This window comes from Polyodon spathula, chromosome 1, assembly GCF_017654505.1.
Source record: "Polyodon spathula isolate WHYD16114869_AA chromosome 1, ASM1765450v1, whole genome shotgun sequence".
NCBI classification, from domain to species: Eukaryota; Metazoa; Chordata; class Actinopteri; order Acipenseriformes; family Polyodontidae; genus Polyodon; species Polyodon spathula.
In genome coordinates, this window is record NC_054534.1 from 37,216,391 (window position 1) to 37,241,419 (window position 25,029).

Here is a 25,029-nt window from a genome sequence, read left to right on the forward strand (position 1 = left end):
AGGCCAGTTATCTCTGGTTCTAGTTCAATAACTGAACATTGGTATATATTTATTTAAATTTTTTATAAAGTACCTTTCATATGGGGACCACCATCACAAAGTTGTTTTACAACATATGAGACTAGGCAAACTATGTGTTAGTTGCACATGTTACTTACAATGATGTCTCTTCTAAAAGGCAGAGCACAAGGAGTTAATTAACTTGCTAAGTGTGTCACACAATGAGTCGATGGCTGAGCTGGGACTTGAACCCTGGACCTTCTGATTACAAGGGTGTTTCTTTAACCACTGACTATACAGCCTCCTTAAACAATGTTGGTGGTCAACATCACAATATTAGCATCATTATATGTTTCAGGGAAACTGTATTTTTAATTCAGTTCCAAAAATTTACACCAATTTGTTGCTAAATATATATTTTTTATATATATTTAAACAGCATCCATAATACTGTTTTAAAATGTATAACAAAATGTAAGGCACAAACAACGCTCTTTAAATGTATTGTAAGTGTTTGCAAATCACAATTTTATATTGTTTAATTATAGATTTACTGTCCGTTAAATATAATTAATTAGTAATGTTTAAAATACATAAAAAATATCTGGTGCTTTTGGAATATATTTTAAATACAATTTAATCTGTGAGCCATATATTTATTTTAGATGTTGAAAACACATGGTAAGGTTATAAATATATTATTCATCTATTTAACATGTTTCCCATTCATAAAAATATAGAAAAATATATTTTTTCATTCCATATGGGTTATGTTGAAATCACAATTAAGCATTAATACACTGAACTGTGTTTTTTTTATTTTTTCTTCTATTTTTACAGGTGACTGATTTATTGTTGGTTATTTATTGCAAATTAGATTTTTTATTTTTTTAAAAGCCTTACTGTTCCACATATGTTTTTCTGAGAATGTAATGCAGTTTACAGTAAATGAGGCAGAGACAGGAGCAGATACTAAAGCAATTCTGCTGGCCTCACCTATTTCTAATTATATATGTGGAGTAGATGGTTGAAGAAATATAACTTAGAAGCACTCTAAATGATTGCAAAGGGAATGTAAATCAGTTAAGTTTATGGCAAGCCAAGCCAAACGACCCCCTACTCATACTCTTCGTTTTGCATTTTGATTACCTATTAGAATACACATTTCCTTCAGGCAGTCATATCCATGCCAATGTGTTAATAAACATTTAACAAAAAAAAAAAAAAAAAAAACAATTTGATGGCTGCACATTTATGCATCGGTTCCTGTTCACAAATTCATTTTCATGTGCATCCTTTCTAAGATTTTTTTAAAAGTTATTATTAAAGATTAATAGATGTGATGGTTTTAAATGCTGAAATGGCATGATTCACTACCCAAACCATCCCAACATTTCAAAACATTGAAAAAGACTTCCAGTCGAAACATTTGTCATTGAATTTATTAAATTTCTTTTAGTTTCTAAATGCATCACTAGTGATGGATTGTTAATTTACGATTACTTTATTAGAGCAACAATGATATGCAATTTTAAGACCTCAGAAATATACAGCCATGTCATGCTTGCCCTTGTATCAAATAAACACATCATGAAGAGGGTCCTATTGCTTCATCTGCACAGGATTTAACAGCATTAATGGTTCTGGCTGATGCTGATATGCCATGCAATGCGGATATAGGTACTAATGGTTGTGTCAACGATCACTGTCTGTGGGCAAAGACATGTACTCAGGGAAGCTCTAGACAGCAACAGACTTATTATTCCCCAAAAAACAACCACTGCCTTACCTTCTAGACAACAGTCCATGCCATTTGTTTTTGCTATAGAAGAGGTTTTTAGTTTTAAGTCATGAAACTGTACACACATTAAGTAAATATGGCATTTTTTTCCACACTGACCACATCACATGACTCAGTTGGGTCATTTTATTATTATTATTATTATTTATTATTATTATTATTATTATTATTATTATTATTATTATTATTATTATTATTATTATTATTTAAAATACATTTCATATTTTAGGGGTTGTCAAGTATTTTCTTTTTACATGAAAGCACATTTTTAATTCCAGTATTTAAAGGATAATTTATGTAAATCAAAATCAATGCTTTTAAATCATATTCCCTTTGTTTCAAATGGTCACATGACCTCACATACTACATCCCTTTTTTTTTTTTAACTTAGTCTCCAATTTTTTATCCTGGTTTTCTCCCCAGTTTAGTATTCCCAATTATTATCTGTATCCTCGGCTCACCGTTCATAACCCCCCTTTACTGGATGCGTCACTCGGGAGCCTCTACTACATCCCTTTTCAAATGAAAAGAAAACACCACAGAGGTGTTAAAGAAAAGATAAATTTCAGTATTTACAGAAATGATTTACAAACACATACATATGCATTCAAGTATGAAAAATAAAGATAATACAGTATTGTTATTTGTGGGAATTAATAGAACAGTTATGCACACTTATTGACTGTTAAAGTGGAGTGTAACAATAATTAACCAACAGTTTATTTACAGATAATTACATACACAGCCCCCGAGGACATATGAGGACTGCCCGCACAGACCACAGCACCATTTTTCATTTCAGAGGAATGAAACCTGACAGGAGAGCAGTAGACAAATGAGTACTTGTTACTTTTATCTGCATATTACTCGCTATTTGTGCAGTATACATATTAACCCTTTCAGGATCAAGCATTTTTCAGTGGGGTGTTCCCCCAGGACCAGGTGTTTTTTGGCTGTAGTTGACTCTCTTCCTATAAAAATTCACAAAAAATCTGTTTTTACAGTAGCATCTTGGAAATGATGTCCATTTTTCCAGAACACTCCGGGGAACATTATAAAGTACTTCAGAAACCATACAAACTTTTCGCTTTTTTTTTTCAACACAGTATTTATTTATTTTTTTAAAAGTTAAGTATTTTTTATTATGTATTCTACTTAGAGATACATGTATAAAACCACGTTATTGTACGACCCGAGGGACCTTACGGTACTTCCTGAAAGTTTTTATTTTTATTTTTTTTATTTTTTTTTTAAATATTGATGTTTGGGAAAATTGCAAGACATTGTTTCACCTGAGTAATTACAATGACATTATACGCATTTATTCTCAGGGTCTTTATGAGCAATAATGGACACTACTCTCGATTTATTTTTTCAAAATAAATATTTATAAATAAAATATTACTTATTTATTCCATTATTATCAGTAATAAGGAAACAAAACATACCTGATGCATTTAGTTAATGAAATGGTATGTTTAGAGCCATTCATTTGATATTTATAAATGTTGTAAAAACATATATATTAAAACACAAAACAAAATAAATGTTCTAAAATAAATACATCAGATTTACAATGTTCCCCCTTTTTTATTCACTCTGAACAAGTTCCTGTGATGTTTTGTTTCTGCTTTTTTCTCTGCCGGGCTGCTGTAAACTGTCGTCGCCCTTTAGACACCAATGCCCCTCTCAGTGACAAAATAATTTAAAAAAAAACATCAGGAAGTGAACATCAGTCCCGCCCATACCCATTAATATGAGTTTCAAGCCTTTACTCCAAAGTACGGTGGCCCTGTAGTCATCAAAACAAAGTGATTTTTGTTTACACAATCTCAGACCTTAATGGTTAATGCAATAATTGTTGACATTGTATTAGATTACTAATTACACATAATTTTTGCACACGGCCTGTTGTTTGTGGTTTCCCATGCTTGGTGAGAGCGCTGCAGTATCTCAACCACTGCAGACCTAAAGCTATGCCCTGGTGTAATGGGGGCATCTAACAGCGGTGCTTTATCAACATCAGTATGACCAGAGGTGGCTTTCATAACCAGACAGTGGCTGTGTGCAGCGGGAGCTTTAACAAGTTTTGCCACCAGGCACAGAGGAAAAAACCTCAGGCTAAGGCACAAGCCCACCCTAGAAGCGTGCTGCCACTAGCCCAGGGCCCCATTTCAAGGAGCCACCTGGAGTATTGGGTGTCGGTGTTACTACTGTACAGATCAACTTTCAGGAGTGACATTCCAGAGACTTCTGGGCATGATGGCAGCAGCTTCCCAGACCCTTCCATTGGGTCTCCTGCACATCTGCCCTTTCCAAGCCTGGTTCAACAGCAGGATTTTTCATCCCGCTTAATTTATACAGAAGCCAGGACAAGGATTATGCTTCATACCAATCCGGCTTTTTTGCCGAAAACTATCTTGGCATTTCATGTCAACCAGTATGTGGAATTGGAGGCTTTCCATCCAGTCTGACAGGGCACTGGTGTGTTATGTTGACAGGATGAAAAGTTGGAGGCAGGCCAAACTGTTTTTTTCTCTGTTATGGGTATTGTTCCATGTTGGTGGTTTATTTAGAATTTTACCGAAAAATTACAGGACTTTTTTTAACTGGATGCCAGTTTTTACTGATTTATACACGATTTTGATCTATTATTCAATATTTTCCAGGTACTGTTTTCTAGGAAATGCACAATATTTTGATTAAAATGATGTTTTATTTTGACTATGACATTGTAATAAGCAGCCCTACACTGTATCCTAAGGTACAGCAAATGTTTAGATGTCAGAGGTTCAAATAACGTTCAAACGTGGTTCTATGTCATGTCACAAACACATTATCACCTGATTATGTTGGCCAATCAAAGTCTGATTATTGTGGCAGTTGCTAGGCGTAGAAACTACTAGCTTGATCAAAAACTAAATTGAAATACTTGCACAAAAATAACATATTTTTAGTAGATGAGGAATGAGGAGAAAATTCATGAATATTCAAAAGAAAACAAATGTTTTGAAGTATACAAAAAGCAAAAATAGCAGAAGTGGATCAGATAAGACAGAGGATGCATAGCGCTGCAAATACTGCTGCACTGAGGTACATGTTCACGCTGACAGTAAAAGAAAAAAATAAGCGACATATTAAACTAAAACAATAAAGTGAGCTGAGAGACAAGCAATCCATGTATGCAGCTTTTACACACGCTTTAATAAAAAGAGAGCACAGAATGACTGTGTTAATGAGTTTGTCAGATCACTGTGCTTTCCTGGACAGCCACTGTTTATTGTAGAGAGGTAAAATATGTATTGGAGACTTCATGCGACAGCAGTCCATCAGCTAAAACACTGCCTAACACTGACAATCTTGTCCAGTGACAATCAAGTCCAGTGTGAATTTTGAGCATCTCTGGTGGCTTGCACCTCCCAGTTCTGTCAATTTTCTTTTCTTTTTATTATTTAAAGGTGAGTAAACCTGGCTTGTTTTGTGCTGATGTCATGTTCATGCCTTCTGTATTTACTATTTCTGTCAGCACAGCGATTGCCCAAATGTTTGCAAAGTATCAGCTAACTTGGGAAAACGTGAATTCGACTTGCACAGATACATGCCAGGGACATTATTAATTAGAAACCAGAACTGCTATGCATCATTTTCCACATGTAAAGTGTAAAGCCCTGTCTAAACAGAGGCTGTCCAAATGGGTAACAGTCTCAGTCAGGGCTGCCCATGAGCGAGCCAGCTTGCCCACCTCTAGAAAAGCTCACTGCCCATTTCACCAGGGGTATGGCAACTTCATGGGCTTTATTCCAGGGTGCATCTGTCGAGGACATTTGCAATGCAGCAGTGTGGGCTACTCCCCATAACTTTACAAGGTTCTACAGACTGAATGTCATGGATCCACAAAACACTGGCTTTGGAACTAGAGTATTAAGGGCGGCTTCAGGGTTGACCCTTACAACATAAACATTTTTTTAGCCCTAGCTACTGGTTAATGGGGTTCTGTATGGTAACGCTTAGCCTTGTAGCATTTCATTCATTCTGCAATAGTGCCCTTGCAACGGCTCTGGCACACTCACCCATACAGTAATGGTTACATTTGGTACTTCATAGGGAACGTTAGGTTGTTATCATAAACCTGGTGACCCTTCACTTTCACTGCGCCCGTGATTGCAGCAAGCTTGAAGGAAAAATTATGCTGTGATCTGTGTGGGCAGTCCTTATATGCCCTCGGGGGCGGGCATGATTGCATCACAGGCACTGTGTGCAGCTTTGTTATATCTATTCAGGTTCAGGGTCTTTAGCAGGTAAACACCCATATGGTAAAGGTAACATTTATATTTCAGGGAGCCATGGTTATGATAATAACCTAAACATTTGAGAGTTTAATTTTCCTTTCATATGTTATCATTTATCATGGTATGATAACAGTTTTTTAATGTATCTTTCTTGACTATAGCCACAGGTTGAATGTTAATGTTAATTGCAAACGACTTTTTGGCTTATTACTATATTTTTTGTTTTGCTTACAACATTTATATAGTGTTCATTGCTTTTTAGTTTGATTTTGTATTTTGCCTTGGGGATTCAAATAAGTAACATGCCACATCACAGTGACACAGATTTTATGAGATTTATAGTAGTGCCTGCAAAAAAGGTGATATCATGAAGAAAACAGGTAATATTATATTTGTATTATTATTTTATTATTTTTACATTATTAATGTATTTAATAATAATAATAATAATAATAATAATAATATAATAATAATAATAATAATAAATAATAATAATAATAATAATAAATAATAATAATAAATAATAATAATTTTTTTGATAAATTTCAGTTTAAAAAAATGAAATCTAATGTTCAACATGGATATGCTGAACATCTGAAACAAACTTATGTGGGGACTTTTTGCATTAATAGTTACCGCTGTTTTTTTTTTTTTTCTTATGGATTTATTTATTTTATTTTTTTTATAAAAACGTTTTCATACTGACTTTTGTAATGATAGGGTAACATGAATTTAAAAATCCAATTGATGCCTATGATTAACCCTTTTTGGTGACTAATTTGAAGGTATTAATATGTTTCACTGTGAACTAAGTGAAGTTATTAATCACATTTATTAATCTTGTTACATAATTGATTTATTAAAATGTTTGGATATACTGCCATTCGCTTTAATGGATAATATATAAACTGCCAAGAAAATTATAACAAATGTTACTTCTATCCTGAATATGGATTTTAGTGTCAAGAATTACAATCTCTTCCACATTCTTGGTATTATAAAGGGGAGCGCAAGTATGTTGCACATGTGCTCAGTTTAATCCATGAGTGAATTTTATCAAAACAGGAACATAACATACAGTTACATGGGTTAAATATGTTCAAATGAAAAACGCACATTCATACTTTGATATATTGTCGACTGTATGTCACATGGATATTTTGCAGTTGGTGACACAGCTTAGAAACAGTGCAAAGTAAAATGAATCTTATACGTTGCCCTCAATTGCTCTGACATTTTTCATATAGCACATCAGTGCTGCATCTGGTATAATTGTAGCTCCATTTTGTGCAGTACTTGTTATGTTTCCTGCTTAAGCTTCATATGCAAAAACATCTTTTTTTTTTTTTTTTTTATTACTGTACAGTTAAAAGACTATCGACATCAAAAATGTATTTATATCATTTTTTTTTGGTGTAGATTATGGACTAGACTTTCCCTGCCTCCCATAGGCAATGGAAAAAAGAAGGGTCACCTTGTATTTGAACAGTCTTAGCCTGAGTGGTCAGAACAAACAGTACTATAGATAACTCTTTGTAATATGATGAACAGATGTGAGCATAGATCACCATGATTAGACATTGCAAATGCAGTATTCTGAGAAACGTATGCATTGTGTGCGCTTGTTATTAGTCTTTGCTACAGTTTCTGTTTGATTTAAATCTGCTGAAATTGGTGCAAGCCTTTTCTGTCAGTTCCTTCTGTACAAGGTGGCTGTGCTTAATAAAAAAAGCAATATTAAACAAATGGGAGTAATGATGATCATTAATGTTTATACCCATCAAGTTTCTATAGGAAATGTGTTTAAGACTGTGAATGTTAATTACTATGGCTTTACTTTCATGTATGAATGATTTGCTGGCAGAATGTCCTTTCGAAAACCAGTAATCCATCACAGTTGTGCACAGGGGAAGAAAATGCCATACATCTTGTCGACTTTCATTTCCCCCCTTTTCTCTTGCAGAACGATTCCTGGGGAAAGCAGTATTCATATGCACTCTTCAAAGCAATGAGCCACATGCTCTGCATTGGGTACGGTGCTCGTGCCCCTGTCAGTATGTCCGACCTCTGGATAACCATGTTGAGCATGATTGTGGGAGCCACCTGCTATGCCATGTTCGTGGGTCATGCCACAGCACTCATTCAGTCATTGGACTCTTCACGAAGACAGTATCAGGAGAAGGTAACAACTGCCAAAGCTTTGCTTTTCACTACTTTTTGGTTTCTACTGCACTAATGGTCCTAGACATCCACTTTGGGGCTTGTTTAATTTTCTTCTGGTAGAACTTGCAGGCTCTGCATTCATTTATATACATCAGTGGTGTACAAATACGGTCTACAAGGTGTTGAGTCTACCAGGTTTTCTGTCCCATTAATGAACTCATTAAGACCTGGAAGGAAGATATCTGTGTTCAATTAAGTCATTTAGGGTACAAGTGGAAGAAAGACCAGGAGGCCTCTTGACCCTCAATCCCTGAATGCTTTTAAGCAGTAAACAAAAAATAAAATTAGCTGAGACAAATCATAATTCTTTAATATGAGCATTTCAAGTTTTAAATCACCCTTTGGATGTTTCTTCAGTTTTTGGAATTGTACAGATACAATGCTCTTGTGGTCAGCCAGAGAATTATGATTTATTGGAAATATTCACAATGTAAACCGAAACTAGAAACAGAAAACAAAAAGAAAATCAAGATACCAAATCAAGGAAACCTGTAAAATGTTATTTATGCTGGGGTTGTGTATTTTTATGAAATACATTGTTTTGCATGTACTGTGCAGTAGATCTTTCTTTCAATAACCCATGTGTGTTGTGCTGGCATAACACCACCCTTCAAGTGGGTTGTGAGACTCAAGGTGAAGTCACTCTCCTACAATACTTTGCCTCCATTGAGTATAAGTAGGGCTCCACTTAAATCGCAGTGAATTTACATATTTTTCACGGGTAGGTTATGGAAAAAAATTAGGAATTTGCAGACATTTCGCAGACCTGTTGAAACATTAAATAACCCTAAGTAGATAAACAATAGTGGTACTTTCTTCCTTACTAAAAGGGAGTGCTTTCATTTATTAAAGGCATGCAACTTCCTCCAGCAATTACTGCCGACATTCTCTGTCTGGGTTGTGAAGACTTGCCCATACATTGAGACTGCATGCTCTGTTTCCACTGAGTTGGTTGGAAGTGTGAGACAAAGCTTTACCAAGTTATACGGATGCAGAACGTGATTAGAAACAGTCACAAAACTCAGTTACCCAAGGGCACCTGACATTCTTTAATAAAGGCCATATATGCAAGCACGTTTATTTTCTTGTTGTTTGTCCAATCCAGGAATTTATTTTATTAGTACCAAGTCAAAAGAAAGAAAATGTGCCTATTCAGGTCTAAAATTCTAACTGCGTTTACGAAGTAAGCAGCAGGTTGTTTGAAGTGAGGTGGCTGTGCTGGATCGTACCTGTAGTACTGATTTAACTTGGCTACAACTGACAGGAATACTTTTTGTCTACGCTAACTTTCCAGTTTGTTTTCTGAAAGCTGTTGTTTTTTTTTACATTCTGTTTAGCAGCCTCTGTAGTATTCTTTTCTTTAACGTGTGATTATGAAGCGATCGATTGTATTTTCTCCAAAGTCACATTATAAGATGTGCAAAGCAATTTACCTCCATCTGCATGTAGTTTCTTTGGGAAATTTCTTGATATGCTCCTCAGCTGAAATATACTTTGCTTTTTTTGCTCTGTTTGGTATTTTACCTGCAGTGCTGAAAACTAATAGATTTTAGCATCCTAAATCAAAACAATGCAAGACTGACTTTGTCCCACCTCCCACTATACAGTACAGGTAACAGAAAAGCCAGTATAGGTGCACTGATAGGCTGATTAAAATATTGTTTGTCATGTGAACAGTAAACAAGAAAGTTAACCGCTTTGTTGTATTTTTTTTTTTTTATATACATGTTATTGTCTAAGGCACTTAAGTGCAATGCATACAGGACAGCAAAGGAATAAAAAAATACCTATCTACAGAATTAGGATATGTAGGTTGCGATCGTGTGTGGAGTGCAGTAGTTCATTTAAGTTAAGTCTGATATGCATTGGCCCCTAAAGAGATGAATTTCGCAGTCAATTCAATCAATTTCCCAATTTCCGCAAAATCCCATAAAACTTAATTTAAAAGTTTGAAATGCTATTGTTTTTTGCTTTCTTTTTATAAAATAAACTTTTATAAGCACAATAACCCAATCCATGCTGTGCGATAAATCATATGTCAGCCTTTAGCCTCGTGCCTCACAACACACCCAGGCATGCGGAAGATATGTCTTACCACACACCCTATCGTGGGTTATTGCTTACTTAAAGGATTGCCTGGTACTATTAACTACAGAAATGTAATGGTTGGGTCAACCAATATGTAAATAAACACTGATAAATACTGAGCACTAAATGTATCCCATACAAGTATGAACATATTACAATGACGTGTAGTCCTTGAAAAGTTTAAGAAAATTAGCCAGTCTGCCAGCAAATGCACAAGGGGCCATGACATTAAATGGTGTAATGTCAACTTGTCTTTATAATTTCTTTCTCTTGTGTGTGAAACTTGAGGAGGCAGCTTTGGGTTGCGCTGTGCAATGTGCGACTGAATCCTGTAACAGAAAAGAAGAACTGCATTACATTAAACTTGTAGAGGGTTGCTGAGTTTAAAAACCTTTACACCGCAGAGAGACCAAACTTTAAAAGAATGATGTTCTCTTGCTCTGAACTCTAGATAAATACTGTAAGTAGCAATTACATCATGCAGAAGCCAGCAGTGCTTTGACAACTGATTTAAATCTACCTGTGCTAATAATCAGTTTGTAATAATTACTACTCAATTAAAGCAGTAGCTTTTGCCTTCAAGTAGCACTTAGTTCTTTGTAACAAGTTGGGTAAATAATAGTCATGTTCACATTTCTAACCTATAGTCTGATTTGTATTAAGGAGGCTTAATGCTACAGTACTACTACTAATATAATGTATCATGGATGACTTGGAGTCTGTTATGCCAATAACATTTTCACCAGTAAACTCCATTTTAGGGTCCTCATTTAAAATGTGGAGTCCTGTTCATGGTTTGTGCCTGTCTGTCCATCGCATTCTACACTGTGGTATGTGTTATATGTCATTGTATAATTTATATTATAGACTGCTCAAGAACTTTCAGCCAATCAGATTGCACATGTGCCTTCTGTATTACTCTACACATTACAGAGAAACCCAATTCATGACACCAATCATGCCACTTTCAGTTTTTACTGTGCTGGATTTTCCATATAAGCATGGTTGATGTCACCTTAAGAGTATTTTCTTCATCAACCTTTTCCATCGTTTCAAAAAAATTGGCTGAACTAATTAAAGGTTGATAATGATTAGAAAACAAATCAAACCTCTACGTACGGGTTATATCGGCACTCAAAGCCTGTAAACACACTTTGGCTTTCAGTCTTAGTCAATTGGAGTCTACTTGTGCCAATATTACCCACATACATATATGTAAGTATAGTTTGACTGAATAGTGTGTTGTGTTTTTCTATTATTATTATTATTATTATTATTATTATTATTATTATTATTATTATTATTATTATTATTATTATTTATTTAATGTGGTAATGTATTGTTTAATAAAATTTAATTTAATGTTTGTTTGTTTTTAAAAATAATGAATATAATATTATTTCTCCCTGTTTCAGAAAAAAAATAAAACTTATTGTTAATCCTCATATTGGAAAACAAAAACAGACAGCGACATACATGTTTTATAAAATCACCACAGCGGATGAAAAGGGATTAGTAGAGAGAGTCTGAATATTTGATCAATGTATTTGCCAACCCCATCCTGGGGATCAGGGCAAAATGCCACCACTATCTCGAATCTCCTTTTGAAAGCTGAAACTTCAAACAATAGATTTCAACTTTGTTGTGTACCGAATGTAAATCGATTTCTCTCAAACAAAACCTTGTCATATCACCTTGCAATTAGACTGTAGATCAATGGAGCACAAAGACAGCCTCTTGTGTGATTCTTTTCTATTTTCACTTTGCCTCTCTCCTATCCTATAGATTACTTATTATTGGTACCTGTCTCTGGGTTTCTGATTACAAGCAACAGCCTGCTAAGCTGCTATCCATTTACTAAGATAAAGCTCAACTAGGTAGCCAACTGCCATCCATTCTGGTGTTTTGTACCTGTGCCAATGCAGACACTCAAACAATAACTTCAGTAGATGGGATGTTGTTTGCCTCACAATAGTGTCAGTGCTTTTTATATTATAAAAAATAGCGACATTTTATGAAGAATGTAACACAATCCAACACAAAAGAATGCAGGAGGGATTTCAAAATATAACAGTCACCTAGAAATTACAAGGTTATTAAAGAAAACAAATCTACAAAAACTCCCCTATCCCTTTTCCTCGTTCAATGAAAAGTGAAAGGCATTCTCATTCAATTAGTCATGTCAATAGAGATATACCTACAAATAGATTGTGAAACTGAGTGTCCCATATAATTAATGTTTAATTAACCAACGTCCCCTATACTGAAGGTTACAGTATATCATACATTGCATTGCTGTTGACTTTATAGCCAGTCTTTATCCATTTTTAGAAGCTACTTAAAATTTCATTTTGTTTTCAATCATTATATTGTAAATATTGAGTTATACATTTTTCTATAGCTATCTTTACCTGACTTTTGTTTGTTTTTTGAGCTACTAAACTGCCGGTAATGAACAGAATTCATCATTCCTTTCAAGATGTTATACTGTGACATTTGAACTGCCAGCCCTATCTACTCTCAATGTATAAAGAGCAAGAGTAGGTGGGGTTAGAGGCGCTGAAAGGTCACATTGTCACAGGACTTAAATATATAGAAAAATTATTACTCAGTATTGGAGTATAAGATCTCAGAACCATAAACAATGATTTAAAACCTCCTAACAAAGTGTGAGGGCTGTATTAAATCAATGAAATTATACTTTAACTTACTTACTCTAAGCATTTATAAAGCTGCAGTACAGAAAACAAAGCCTTTGTCACCCAGTGAAAAGTTTGTTGGTGTCTTCAGATGTTTTGGGGGACTAAGTACACAATGGAGTTATCTGGTGTCATCCCCCCCCCCCCCCCCCCCCCCCTGCTTTTACAAGAGTTACAAAGTCATTAATTGAGTCGTATTGGGCCACATAGGGGTTAATTAGGAAAAAAAAAAAAACTTTTTCATATGTATCGCTGTACCAAATCTAATGATTTGTAATACTGCTTAATATCTCTACCAAAGCTAATTCCTTTCCCTGCTTTTTGCTGGAGATTCACAGATTTCAACTGGCATTTTTTTTTTTTTTTTTTTTTTTTTGTGTGGGTGACTCTATATATAGCATAATTTTTTAAAACATTGCAACCACACTAAACTTTCCTTTCAGTAGTCAGGGTTTTCATATTTTATATTTTTTTTTTTTTTTTTTTTTTGTGGACTAATGCACAATTCTGGAATACATTGAGTCATTGTAGAAGGGGGCTGAAACATTCCAGAAAGAACCAGATTGTTAATTTGTGTGGAACATATGCAGTTTGTTAGGGATGCCAAGACATTTGGAAGTAGTCTGAGTGAAGTTTTCTGGCAACAAGCTCTCCATCCCCAGTTGTACTGCCTTCCTATAAAACCAATTCGAACATTTCGGTGTACTTTTCTCATTGCAAAATGTCTTGCTCATTAATATATTGAGTATATTTTTAAAGAGACGATTATCTACTGAGAGATACCAGGCAATTTAGTAAGTTAGATGTAGGAGTAAAAGAAAAAGGGCAACCCAATCCCCAACCCTAGTCTTGCTGTAAATCATTTTTCCATAATTTGTACCAGTACTGTACATGAAGTGCACACAAGTAGAAAAAGATGAAATGCATTGCAGCTGAGCACTAGTAAATTCCGTATTAAGAAAATGTTTAAAAAAAAAAAAAAAAAAAAAAGGTGAATTTTGATTTTTTTTTAACTATATTTTATTCTGTGTTGTAAAGGCAGATACAATCGTTTAATTTGGAATCAAAATAGAATTTTCACTGTCTGTTTTTCATACTTTTGCAGTCCCAGCTAATTTTTGCAGACAGTTAATTATGTTGAAGAATAGCTTGTACAAGAAAGTCTGCTGAATCTTCAAAGCAGCACAATGCGCCCTTTGGGACATCTTAGTTTCCTTGCACTCCCACCTGCCACCTGCTTCCTTTCTTTAAAATAGGGTACTGCCAGTCTGCCTCTTATGTAAGTCAGATATAAGGACTCATTAAAAAGTAGCTTCAATCTGCCAAAAAAAAAAAAAAAAACAATTTCATTAAAGCCTGTAAAAAAATATTTCACATCCCTTTGAAGCATCCTTTTTGGATTCATTAAGATCAGTTTTGTCGTTTTTTTGTATTGTTTTGGAGATAATCAAGTTGGATTTGCCTGCCACAAAACCTGAAAATGAAAGAACAGAGGCCAGTTATTCAATAGCAAACAGCAGCAGTTTTAGTAACTGACTTTTATGTTTTGTAAATCCTGATGAGGGTGCAAGGCACTGAAACATTGATTTGACATATTTACTTTTTAACCTTGATGTTGCACAAACAAAAGCTGCACATATTTTGGGGATACTCTTGTAACAAGGGTAGGAAAAAGGAAAAAAAAGCTTTTCAAAAGGATGACTGTCAATTGTGTGTTTAATTTTGTACGAGTGATCTTTAACCATGGCTGTGCCATACGATTTGAATGGTCTCATACCCACTGAAATGTTATTGTACATGTTTTAAACCTCAGACGTACAAACATATCTTAAAGCACTGGATGTAAAACGTAGAAACCTTTAATTAATGTATCAGTTTTTAATGGTTTGCTAATTTCCTGGTTTAATGTTTTTTTTTTCGTTTTTTTTTTTTTTTTTTTTTTTTTTTTTTTTACAGTACAAGCAAGTGGAACAGTACATGTCCTTCCATAAGCTGCCTGCTGATATGCGTCAGAAGATTCATGATTACTATGAGCATCGCTATCAAGGCAAGATCTTTGATGAAGATAACATTCTGAGTGAGCTAAATGATCCTCTCAACGAGGTAAGTCATTTCAGCTCAGAATTTTCTGTTATGCAGTGTTATGATTGGCTTTCCTCATGTGTGTGTGTGTGTGTGTGTGTGTGTGTGTGTGTGTGTGTGTGTGTGTGTGAGTGTGTTACAATAAGATATATAGTACGATAATTGGAAAACAAATCTAATGTTTGTTTAAAACAGGGTATGTACAGTTGATATATCACTGTAGGATACAATGCTTGGGAATTAAAATTCTATAGTATTCAACATTCATTGAACCACACACAGTCTGGAAGCAAGTTGATTCTAAAACTGAATTGCTTTTCCAATAATACATACTGTATGTCAGAGTTTCTTTCCAAAAGGTAAACAGACCTTCAGGACAGAACAAAAACACATTATAATAATATTTTTTTTTAAAAAAAGAATATGTGCTTAATATAAGATTATTATTAAAACTTGAATTCATGTTAAAAATCCAATAGGACACAACAAACCACATATCCCAGTAATATACAATGAGGAAGATCCAGAAGCTGTACAAGTAAATATGGTAATTGATTACAGGACTCAAGGAAGGGAATATTTACAGTTAATTAGCTACTGATAACCGATATCAAACGTGCCCCGTAAGTGTTTTGTCAGAAACAGTCTAAACTTAAATTGATTGGAAAGGGAAATGTAATCTGTAGAAAAAGGTACTGTAAATCATGGATTGCCCACCATTACCATTAGAAGCCTCAGTTTCATCCGTAAATCCAAAAGCTCCATAAGAGCACAGTTTAAAAGTGGACAGGGCTTATGACGTTTTTTTCTTTAATAATAAGGATGTTGCTCTTTGCACAGTTTAAATAAGTACAGTGCAGTAAATGATATAAATTACTGACAACGCCATGCAGGTAGCCCCATTAAGTCAGTACGCATTGTTGTTCCCAAGTGATTACTGTGAGTGTTCAGAACAAAATGCCATCGATGCATTGATAATGTCTTCCAGGTAAGACAATGCTAGCAGTTAATATTATGTTTTATCATTCTTGAAAGTTTGCAGCACATGAACAATTTTTAAATAGCCACGTGACAAACTAAGGACATTAAATAGATGAAGCCCAAAGGTTGCTTCCCTGTGGAGTTCTGAGCTGGATACTAGGATCTGATTTATTATACACAGTATATGATTCGGGTCAAAGTCCCTGCTACTACAGATGTGGTAGGCAGAACAGATAATAAGCAGAACTGAGTGTACAATTATTCATATAATGAGCATGGTTCCCAAAAGGCAGTGAACTGAGGGGGTTTATATAACTAAAGCAATATTCCTTTAATTGCATGCAGCCTACCTTGTTTCAGAACAGCAATACTACTGTAAAAGTTTTATTTTACATTTATTTTGAAATACAATCATTTGGCTGCCTGAGAGATGTGATGCAGGACATGCTTCCTGTGCTTCACTGATTCACTGATAACGGCTGAAGTTCTCCTGGAGTTTATTTCAAGACCACGGAACAAGAAAACGGAATGCCTTTTTTCCAAATTCTGTACGAACCCTAGGAACTGAGTTGGTTAAAGAAATGGCCTTGTTACCAAGGAGGTCCCGGTTCAAATCCCGGCTTACTCTCTAACTCACTGTGTGACATTGAGCAAGTCACTTAACCTCCTTGTGCTCCGTCTTTCGGGTGAGACGTTGTTGTAAGTGACTCTGCAGCTGATGCATAGTTCACGCAACCTAGTCTCTGTAAGATTCCTTGGATAAAGGCGTCTGTTAAATAAACTAATAATAATAATAATAATAATAATAATAATAATAATAATAATAATAATAATAATTCAAGAGTATAAGTACTACTAGAGGTAATTAGAAACATATTAAGATAATTTGAGGTTTTGCCAAGGATAGCCTTATAAACAATTATGTACCAGTGTTTTGTGATGATAAAGAAGTCAGACCTGCCAATCTATATAAATCACAACAGAATAACCCAGGTTGGTTATAAACCTCAGTCCAGAATGGTACAAAAGATCCAGTTTTCTTGGAACACCATGGTCATAGATACTCTATAAATAATGTCACCATAGACCATAGCAACAACACACTGTTGTTGTGCTTAATATAAAATGGCTTCTCAGATGGAGCTGTGCAGAACAATCTTTTCAAATTTGTATTTCCCTTGAAGCGGAATGTTGACATTTTCTTTGAAGAATTACAGTGGATTTGGATACTAGTTTTTACTAAGTAGAAAATCTATTATAATTAAAGTTAAACATGGGATCAGATAAGGTGCATTTGTATTTCTAAAGCATATTTTGCATTGAAGATAACAGAAATGTGTTCCCACATACATGTATTTAAGTAAAACTATTAAACATAACAGAGCGGGTCAGAACACAGTGGAAGTGAAAAGTAAACTGCAGCTAGTATCTGTAAAGACTGTTGGTCTTTTTGACACAGAATGAGTCAAGTTTACAGCCTTGCATACATCCTTGCATAAAGAGTCTCTTCATTGTGCATGCTGTGAAATGGGCCTTTACCCAGAAGCCAAAGCCTCTATGCAGAATATGAGTTGCTTGGGCTGTGAACACATGCAACTGTTAGGAGTAAATTAATTTATTTGCCATCATGCTGTAAACTCTCATCTAGTATAACCTGAGCTTTGCTTTCAAATTTAAAGCCTACATTTAGAAAAATAAAGCTTAGAACCCTTTGGCACTGACATGTTTACTTGAAAGTAGTTTCACATATAATTGAAATTGCAAAATTAGGTAACAGTATTAACAGAAACAAATAATAATATCTCAATATTATACCCAATATCTCTCAGTACGACTGCAAACATCGTAAAATAGTAAGACAATGGAAATCAGGAGGAAGACTAACAGCTCAAGTATTATTTAAGATGTTTAGCATAATTACTGTGAATTGGAGTAAAGATAAAGACTGTTTGTAACATTAAAATAATACATCCCATTCTTGTGTTTTCAGGAAATAGTAAACTTCAATTGTCGCAAGCTGGTTGCCACAATGCCCTTGTTTGCCAACGCGGACCCTAACTTTGTGACAGGCATGCTTAGTAAGCTGAAGTTTGAGGTGTTTCAGCCTAATGATTACATTATACGGGAAGGGACCATTGGGAAGAAGATGTATTTCATCCAGCATGGCGTGGCCAGTGTGATCACCAAATTAAACAGTGATATGAAACTCACAGACGGATCTTACTTTGGAGGTTAGTTTTCCATACATTGAACTGAATAAGCCCTGGTACCTAATGTGTCTCATATGTAAAAAAATAGCTGATCAACTTATGTTACAGAAAGAAACTGTGTGATAGATGCAAAAGTGAATCTCTAACATTCTTAAACTTGTACAATGTACTCCGACCTATGGCCCAAATTGTTAACCTTAGGTTGATGTCCAATGATATGAACACTCAAAAACTTGCCTCCACTAGTCCCCTATATGAATATATTTAGTGACCAAAAGGATACATTACTATTGTTTATTCACTGCCGGTTAGTAGCCACTCCATACAGTAAATAAGCATTTGCTCAGAATCTGGTGTTGCATTACATATGTAGATAGTGAATACTAAATAACGCAATAGGTGGAATTGACTAATGTTGCTATCCAATTATGTTCACATAGCAGTCAGATTAAACTAAGCATCCCAAAGTCTGAAATATTCCTGTTTTCTCTCATATCCATTTATATTCTCTGTCAACGGTTGTTGGTAGAAACAAGGACAGAAAGCCAAATACTATTAACGTTATCAATGCATGTACCGATTCACTTTGAATTTCGAAATAAAGAATAATAGAAAAATCTTCTTGAAATTGTGCAGTTTTAAAAGCTTTTCTTGAAATGCATATTACTTTTCACTACACTTTTGTAATTGATACTAAACTTTCAATATATTTATTGTTCTTAAGATATGAGTTTTTCCAAGATTAAATTAAGACACTGCTTCAGTTTTGTTTCTAAGCAGATTAGTTTTGTTGAATTTCAACTATATACTTTCTACTAAAGATAATCTTTGTCTTACTTTTGATATCATTAACAGCCTTAAATGGGATACACCTCTAAATCCAAAGAGACATATTTTGGTGCTCCATCGGGCATACATTGCTTATAAGCCATCCATTGGACAGCACTGTATTACACTAAACATGTTTTAGATCCCCCTTACAAACTGTATCCACATGATAAACATTACAAAGCAACAATAAAAACTGATTCAAAATTAATACAAATATAAACTAGGTAACTCTCTGTAGAGTTTTCTATGTAAAAATGTCAATAAAAGAAAATTTTTCATAACTTGTTATGGTGGTAAGGAAGCACATCAAAACAAAATAAATAAAGCAAAAATACTCCTTGTAAATATTTATTTATATATCGATTTTTTTTTTTTTTCAGCTAAGGTTAACCATAATCGTATTATACCAAATGCTTTTGTATTTTTCCAATCAAACACAAAAAGAAAAGCCCATTGAGATAAGCTTAGTGTTAGAGAAATTAAATTCTGCAGCTAATGTCTGAGTGATAGAGCTTATAGCATATAAACCCTATCATAGGTTATAGGATTCAGCTCATCAAAAACATGTGTTTATGGTTTATCACCTGCTTTCTTGTTAATCATCCCAAACTTCCATTCCCTAAGAAACATAAGAGTACTAATGGACTTAACAGAGATGGAAATTTGACACTTTTAAAAAGGTTACCACCATAAGGAGGTTAATACAGTAGGCGTATTTAAATTGGGAGATTGTGGGTTCAATTCTCGGTCATTGTTAATTTGCCTTGCATATCAATTTCACCTGCTGTGCTCCCCAGATGGCACTTGAGAAATCTGATATTTAATGTTTTGGGAAATTCGATATTCAATGACATTTAAGTGCAATTTCAGCGTGGTTGAGGTTTCAGGGATAACCTGTACAGACCAAGAAATCCAAGGTGACTCTCACCTCGAAAGGAATCCTAGCAAAACGTGAAGCAGCTAGGCCTATCTCTGGTCATCTCATATGCTTCACTTTACTAGATATCAGTTAAATCTAGTAGCAGCTGCTAAGAAGAGACTGGCACTGGAATTAGCATGCAGTGGTGTTGAGAATGCATGATCAGCTGTGTATTTCGGAGAGATTAAGAAGTTTGCCACTTTAAATTTCTACAATGAAGAGATTTAAACCATGTGTATTTTGTACACTCTAGTGTAGTTATACTGTAGTGAAGTTTTAGGAAGTACAATGCCTCAGCTTGGTATCACAAGTAGACCATCATCACTGAGAGACTTGAGCAACCTCAGATTTACCTCATTTGCAAGCTGCCACCCTGATATGTTCATCACTAACAGGAAAAGCCCACTGCTCTGTATTGTAGTGATGCTAACCAACCTGCTACAATTAACTCCCCATATGGACAGTGATATTTTTACCCATAGCATGAGCAAGGCATAGAAGATCAGATTTAACTTGGCAACAGCTAGCAGTGTAAAGACCTGCAGTATGCCATTTTATTGCATTGATCAAGACACGAAAAGCATGCATACGCTATATGAAATGCTGGTCTTGTAAGATATCAATAGCTACATTGACAGTAACTGTTTAATGCAGATGTTGGCAGTAGGTAATGTGATATGATATGTGCAATGGGACGACTATCAACGTTTGTCATATATCTATATATTTGCAATAATACAATCATATATGTGACTTTTTTAAATATAACAAATTAGAAAATGAGTACATAAAGGATCATTCTAAGAATGGAAAAGTGATATTGGGGAGGATGAATGCTATGGATTGGTAAAGTCCTTTATTTTCTCTATCTGCCCAAACAGTACATGAAGTTCAGATAATTTCAAATGCTGTTAGTTTATCAACACAGTCAACCTAAACCTTCATATTCTCTACAAAGCAATGATACTGAGTTTAAATGAGAAAAATAGACAACTTTAATTGATCTAGATTAGTTCACATAATCCTTTGATCAAAAGTTGTATTGCAGTGTTACATTGGCTCCTGCAGGCATAGATTTCAAATTCCGCTGTTTTATTATATGTTTTCCTATCAAATAAAGTAAAAATAATGTGATAAAGATGTATTTTTTTTCTTATTTAATTATTTATATTAAAAACTGAGAATGTTTACTTTAATAAAAAAAAAAAATTAAAAAGTGCCAGCAAACATGAAATTGATTTATTAATATAGCGAAACAAAATTAAAGATGGGAATACCCTGATAGTAAACAACAAAACCAACACATGTTGTACTCTTAAAAACATAGAAAGTTACTGCTGTTTTTTTGTGTAATTATAAGTATAATTCCCTCTCCCTAGCCATTGGCAGCCAGTTCTGAGAAATTTGACACAACTAGCGTCCATCAATATAAACCTGCTCTTTACAATACCTTTCCTTCCTGTTCTTCCCATGTTTGCTATTCAATTCACTGTTCTTTCTTTATTGTAAATTGTGACATATTTTACCAACATTTCCGTTTCTTGTGTGTTTCTGTATGTTTATCCAGAGATTTGCCTGCTGACAAAGGGACGACGCACTGCCAGTGTGAAAGCCGATACCTACTGTCGCTTATACTCCCTCTCAGTGGACCATTTCAATGAAGTCCTGGAGGAATACCCAATGATGAGGAGGGCTTTTGAAACAGTTGCGATTGACAGGCTTGACCGGATTGGTAAGATTTTGGTTATTGTGTGCTTGCATTTTACTGGCATTGTGCTGCACGCTATTTGTATTTTTCTTCATTTTAGAAATGCATGCTGCAGTCAGAAGTATGAGCTGAGAGATGCTTTTTTTTTATATCACCCTGACTTAAACACATGGGACTAAAGGCAACTCATGTCATCTGCATGTGCCTCAGTTCTATTGAGATGTACGCCTGGGTGCAAGCAGCACTCCCATTTGAAAGGATATGTTGGTTCTCAAATTAGCTATCCTGCATAAATAAATAAAGATAACAGGGTTTGCTTGACTTATTTCCCCAGAGACGACTTTATCATTTGTTCTTTAAACGCACCCAGTTGTATACATGACATTTTGGACTTGGAAAAACCAGTTGCAAATTATCAAATTACTTTTCAAAAGGGGCACATGTATGAGCAGGGCATTCAGGCTAATAATTATTTTTTTATTTTTTTATTTTTTTATTGAACCATCCTAAAAAAAAAAAGTTTTATACTACATTCCTGTTTGTAAATAATTTGCAGAGCATTGTTAGTTGCATTCTTGTTAAACTCTTATATTTGTTTTAAAACTGTAAAGATGCACATTTGTATATTGTAGTTAAATGAAGAACACCAACATGAAACACCTCACAACATTATCTAGAAAAAACAGATTAATTTGCCTGGAACACTTTAAATCCCAAATTAACTACACAGTTCGTGTGGGAGAAGTGAGACAACAAGCAGTGCGAGGGTTGACGAGCATAGACAGCAGCGCTTTACCAGGCAAACTTAAACTCTGGTGCTTTCAGTTTGGTCTACTGCCAAGACTTCAGAGGCCACTCACTGTGTATGAGGTTTCCTTGACAACAGTAGAGAAGCTGGAAGCATTGATCAGTTCATACATCAGGAAATGGTAGGAGTTCCACGCTGCCTCAGCAGAGTGGGACTGTATGGTGGTAAAGGGGTACTGCAGCTGCCAGTCTCAGCTCTAACCGAGGAGTTTAAGTGCACCAAGGTTCGACGAAATGGCAGTTGGTAGTCACACAACAAATGTGTGAGAGAAGCGGCACCTATGTTGAAAACTGGAAGAAAGTGGGCGGAAAAGGAAGCTGTAGACGATGCAAAAGCTGCCCTTCGTATCAGTGATATCATGGGGCAAGTACAGCATGGAAGAGGAGGCCTTGGTCTCAGTTCAGCTCCTCCTACATGGCACAAAGCAGCCCCAGCTCAATGGAGGAAGCTGGTAGTAAATGAGGTGCAAAAGCAGGAGGAGAGGATCAGGTGTGTAAAGGCAATTTCCCAGGCCAAGTAGGGAGAACGGACAAGACGAGAGACTGTGGAACAACGCAAGATTGGCTGGCAAGATTTTTGGATAATGGAACAGAGCAGGATCAGTTTCCTTGTCAACATAAAATGTTCTCCCATCACCACAGAACCTCCCATCACCACAGCATCTATGGGTAGGAGAGGATCTGTGGTGTCCTTTGTGTTCATTGCCAGCTACATTAAGACACATTTTGACAGGATGTAAAGTGGGTCTTAGCCAAGGATGGTTTACTTGGCATCATGACCAGGTGCATGTGATGTTTGGCCTTACCACTGGAAGACAAGAGCAGTGTGACCAACAGGTAGCAATATATGACACACAAAGAACAACATTCCTTCATCCATGGGAGCAACCTCCAAGAAAATGTATTAAAACCAAAACTCGCCTAGGACAAATGGAAGCTTTTAGAGACTGAAAATGCTTGCAGATGTTGGACAACGGCTTATTTTCCCACCTGAGATTGCCTAACCTACAACCTGATATTGTCATGTGGTCTGAATCAGCACGCCTTGTTCACCTGGTAGAGTTAACAGTGCCATGGAAGGCTGCTGTGGATGAGGTGTACAAAAAGAAGAAACTGGTACGCTCAACTAGCTACTGAAGCGGAACAACGAGGATGGAGAGTCCAGGTTTACCCAGTGGAGCTGGGTTGTCAAGGATTTGTGGCACACTCCACAACTCAATTTCTCAGAGACATCGAATTCAGTGGCCAAGTGAAGAACTAGAAGCAGCAGAGAGGAGCAGCAACTGGCTCTGGCTGAGATGAAAAGATTCTGGCTGGGGACCTCAAGCAGAGTAGAAATTTTAAAAAAGTTGATGTAAAGGAAGGTAAGTAAGCCGGGCTTAACTGAGTGGGGAACGGAGCCCTGTTCACTTGTCGTGGGCTAGTCGACGAAACACCAAAGGAAGGTGCCCACCTGAAGACCCCGGAGAAGTACCCTACTTAGCTCAGTCCAGATGGATGTCATGCTTATGTGTTAGGGAGGCTGCACTGTGGTTGATCCCTGGAGCCAGCATTGCAGCCGTTGTGTGTGCTGATATGCCAGGGAGGCAAAATAGACTTATCCCTGGAGCCAGCATTACACTTAAGCTATCAACCCAGGTAGAAGGATATCTGCATCACCAGATGGAAGGAAACACAGATGTATCATATTAGTTTACAGTACAATAAGCTATGTCTTGGTTGGTGCTTACCTTGGCGAGAGCTGAGTCCACTGTCAGCATGAAGTTTTAACACCTACTCTCATGTAATGGAAATCATACTGTATAACTGTATGGGTTAGTATGCAAGTCTTAGCATATATGCTTGTAGATGTCATAATGAAAGGAGGTTATGTGGTCCAGTGGTTAAAGCAAAGGGTTTGTAATGATGAGGTCCCTGGTTCAAATCCTAGCTCATTCACTAACTTGTTGTGTGACTTACAGAGTAAGTCACTTAACCTCTTTGTGCTCTGTCTTTTGGGTGAGATGTAGTTGTAGGTAACTCTGCAGCTGGTGCACAGTTTGCACACCCTAGTCTCTCTAAGCTGCCTTGAATAAAGGTGTCTGCTACATAAACAAATAATAATGTCACTGAATTAAGCATTATGTCTCTTATGTAACAATTTTTTGCTTAGTCATCTTACGGACAAATTTGTTTCTGATTGCAGTTTAAGTAGCAAATAATCAAATACTGTCGCCTCCACAAAAATTGAGAGGCTGTGTTTCTTGTTTTTTTTTTTCAAATTGTGCATGGTGTCTAATAAAGCCCACACCTCCCCCCTTCTTTTAATAGATGTTTAGTCTCCTGTCTCGTGATGGGGAGGACTAACAACTCTTACATTCAATTTCCAAGCTTCGTAACTGAAGTCATTCT

At 35.7% G+C, this 25,029-nt stretch overlaps 1 protein-coding gene across 1 annotated transcript in view; it reads left to right on the forward strand.

Annotated features, from left to right (window-relative positions):
• Positions 1 to 25,029, forward strand: part of LOC121318164 (potassium/sodium hyperpolarization-activated cyclic nucleotide-gated channel 1-like) — a 77,882-nt gene that overhangs the window by 38,846 nt on the left and 14,007 nt on the right. Inside the window, exons 4-7 of the mRNA XM_041254553.1 lie at positions 8,054 to 8,272; positions 15,057 to 15,203; positions 18,154 to 18,394; positions 21,691 to 21,855. Of these exons, the coding sequence (XP_041110487.1) occupies positions 8,054 to 8,272; positions 15,057 to 15,203; positions 18,154 to 18,394; positions 21,691 to 21,855 (772 nt within the window). The remainder of the gene's footprint in view (positions 1 to 8,053; positions 8,273 to 15,056; positions 15,204 to 18,153; positions 18,395 to 21,690; positions 21,856 to 25,029) is intronic.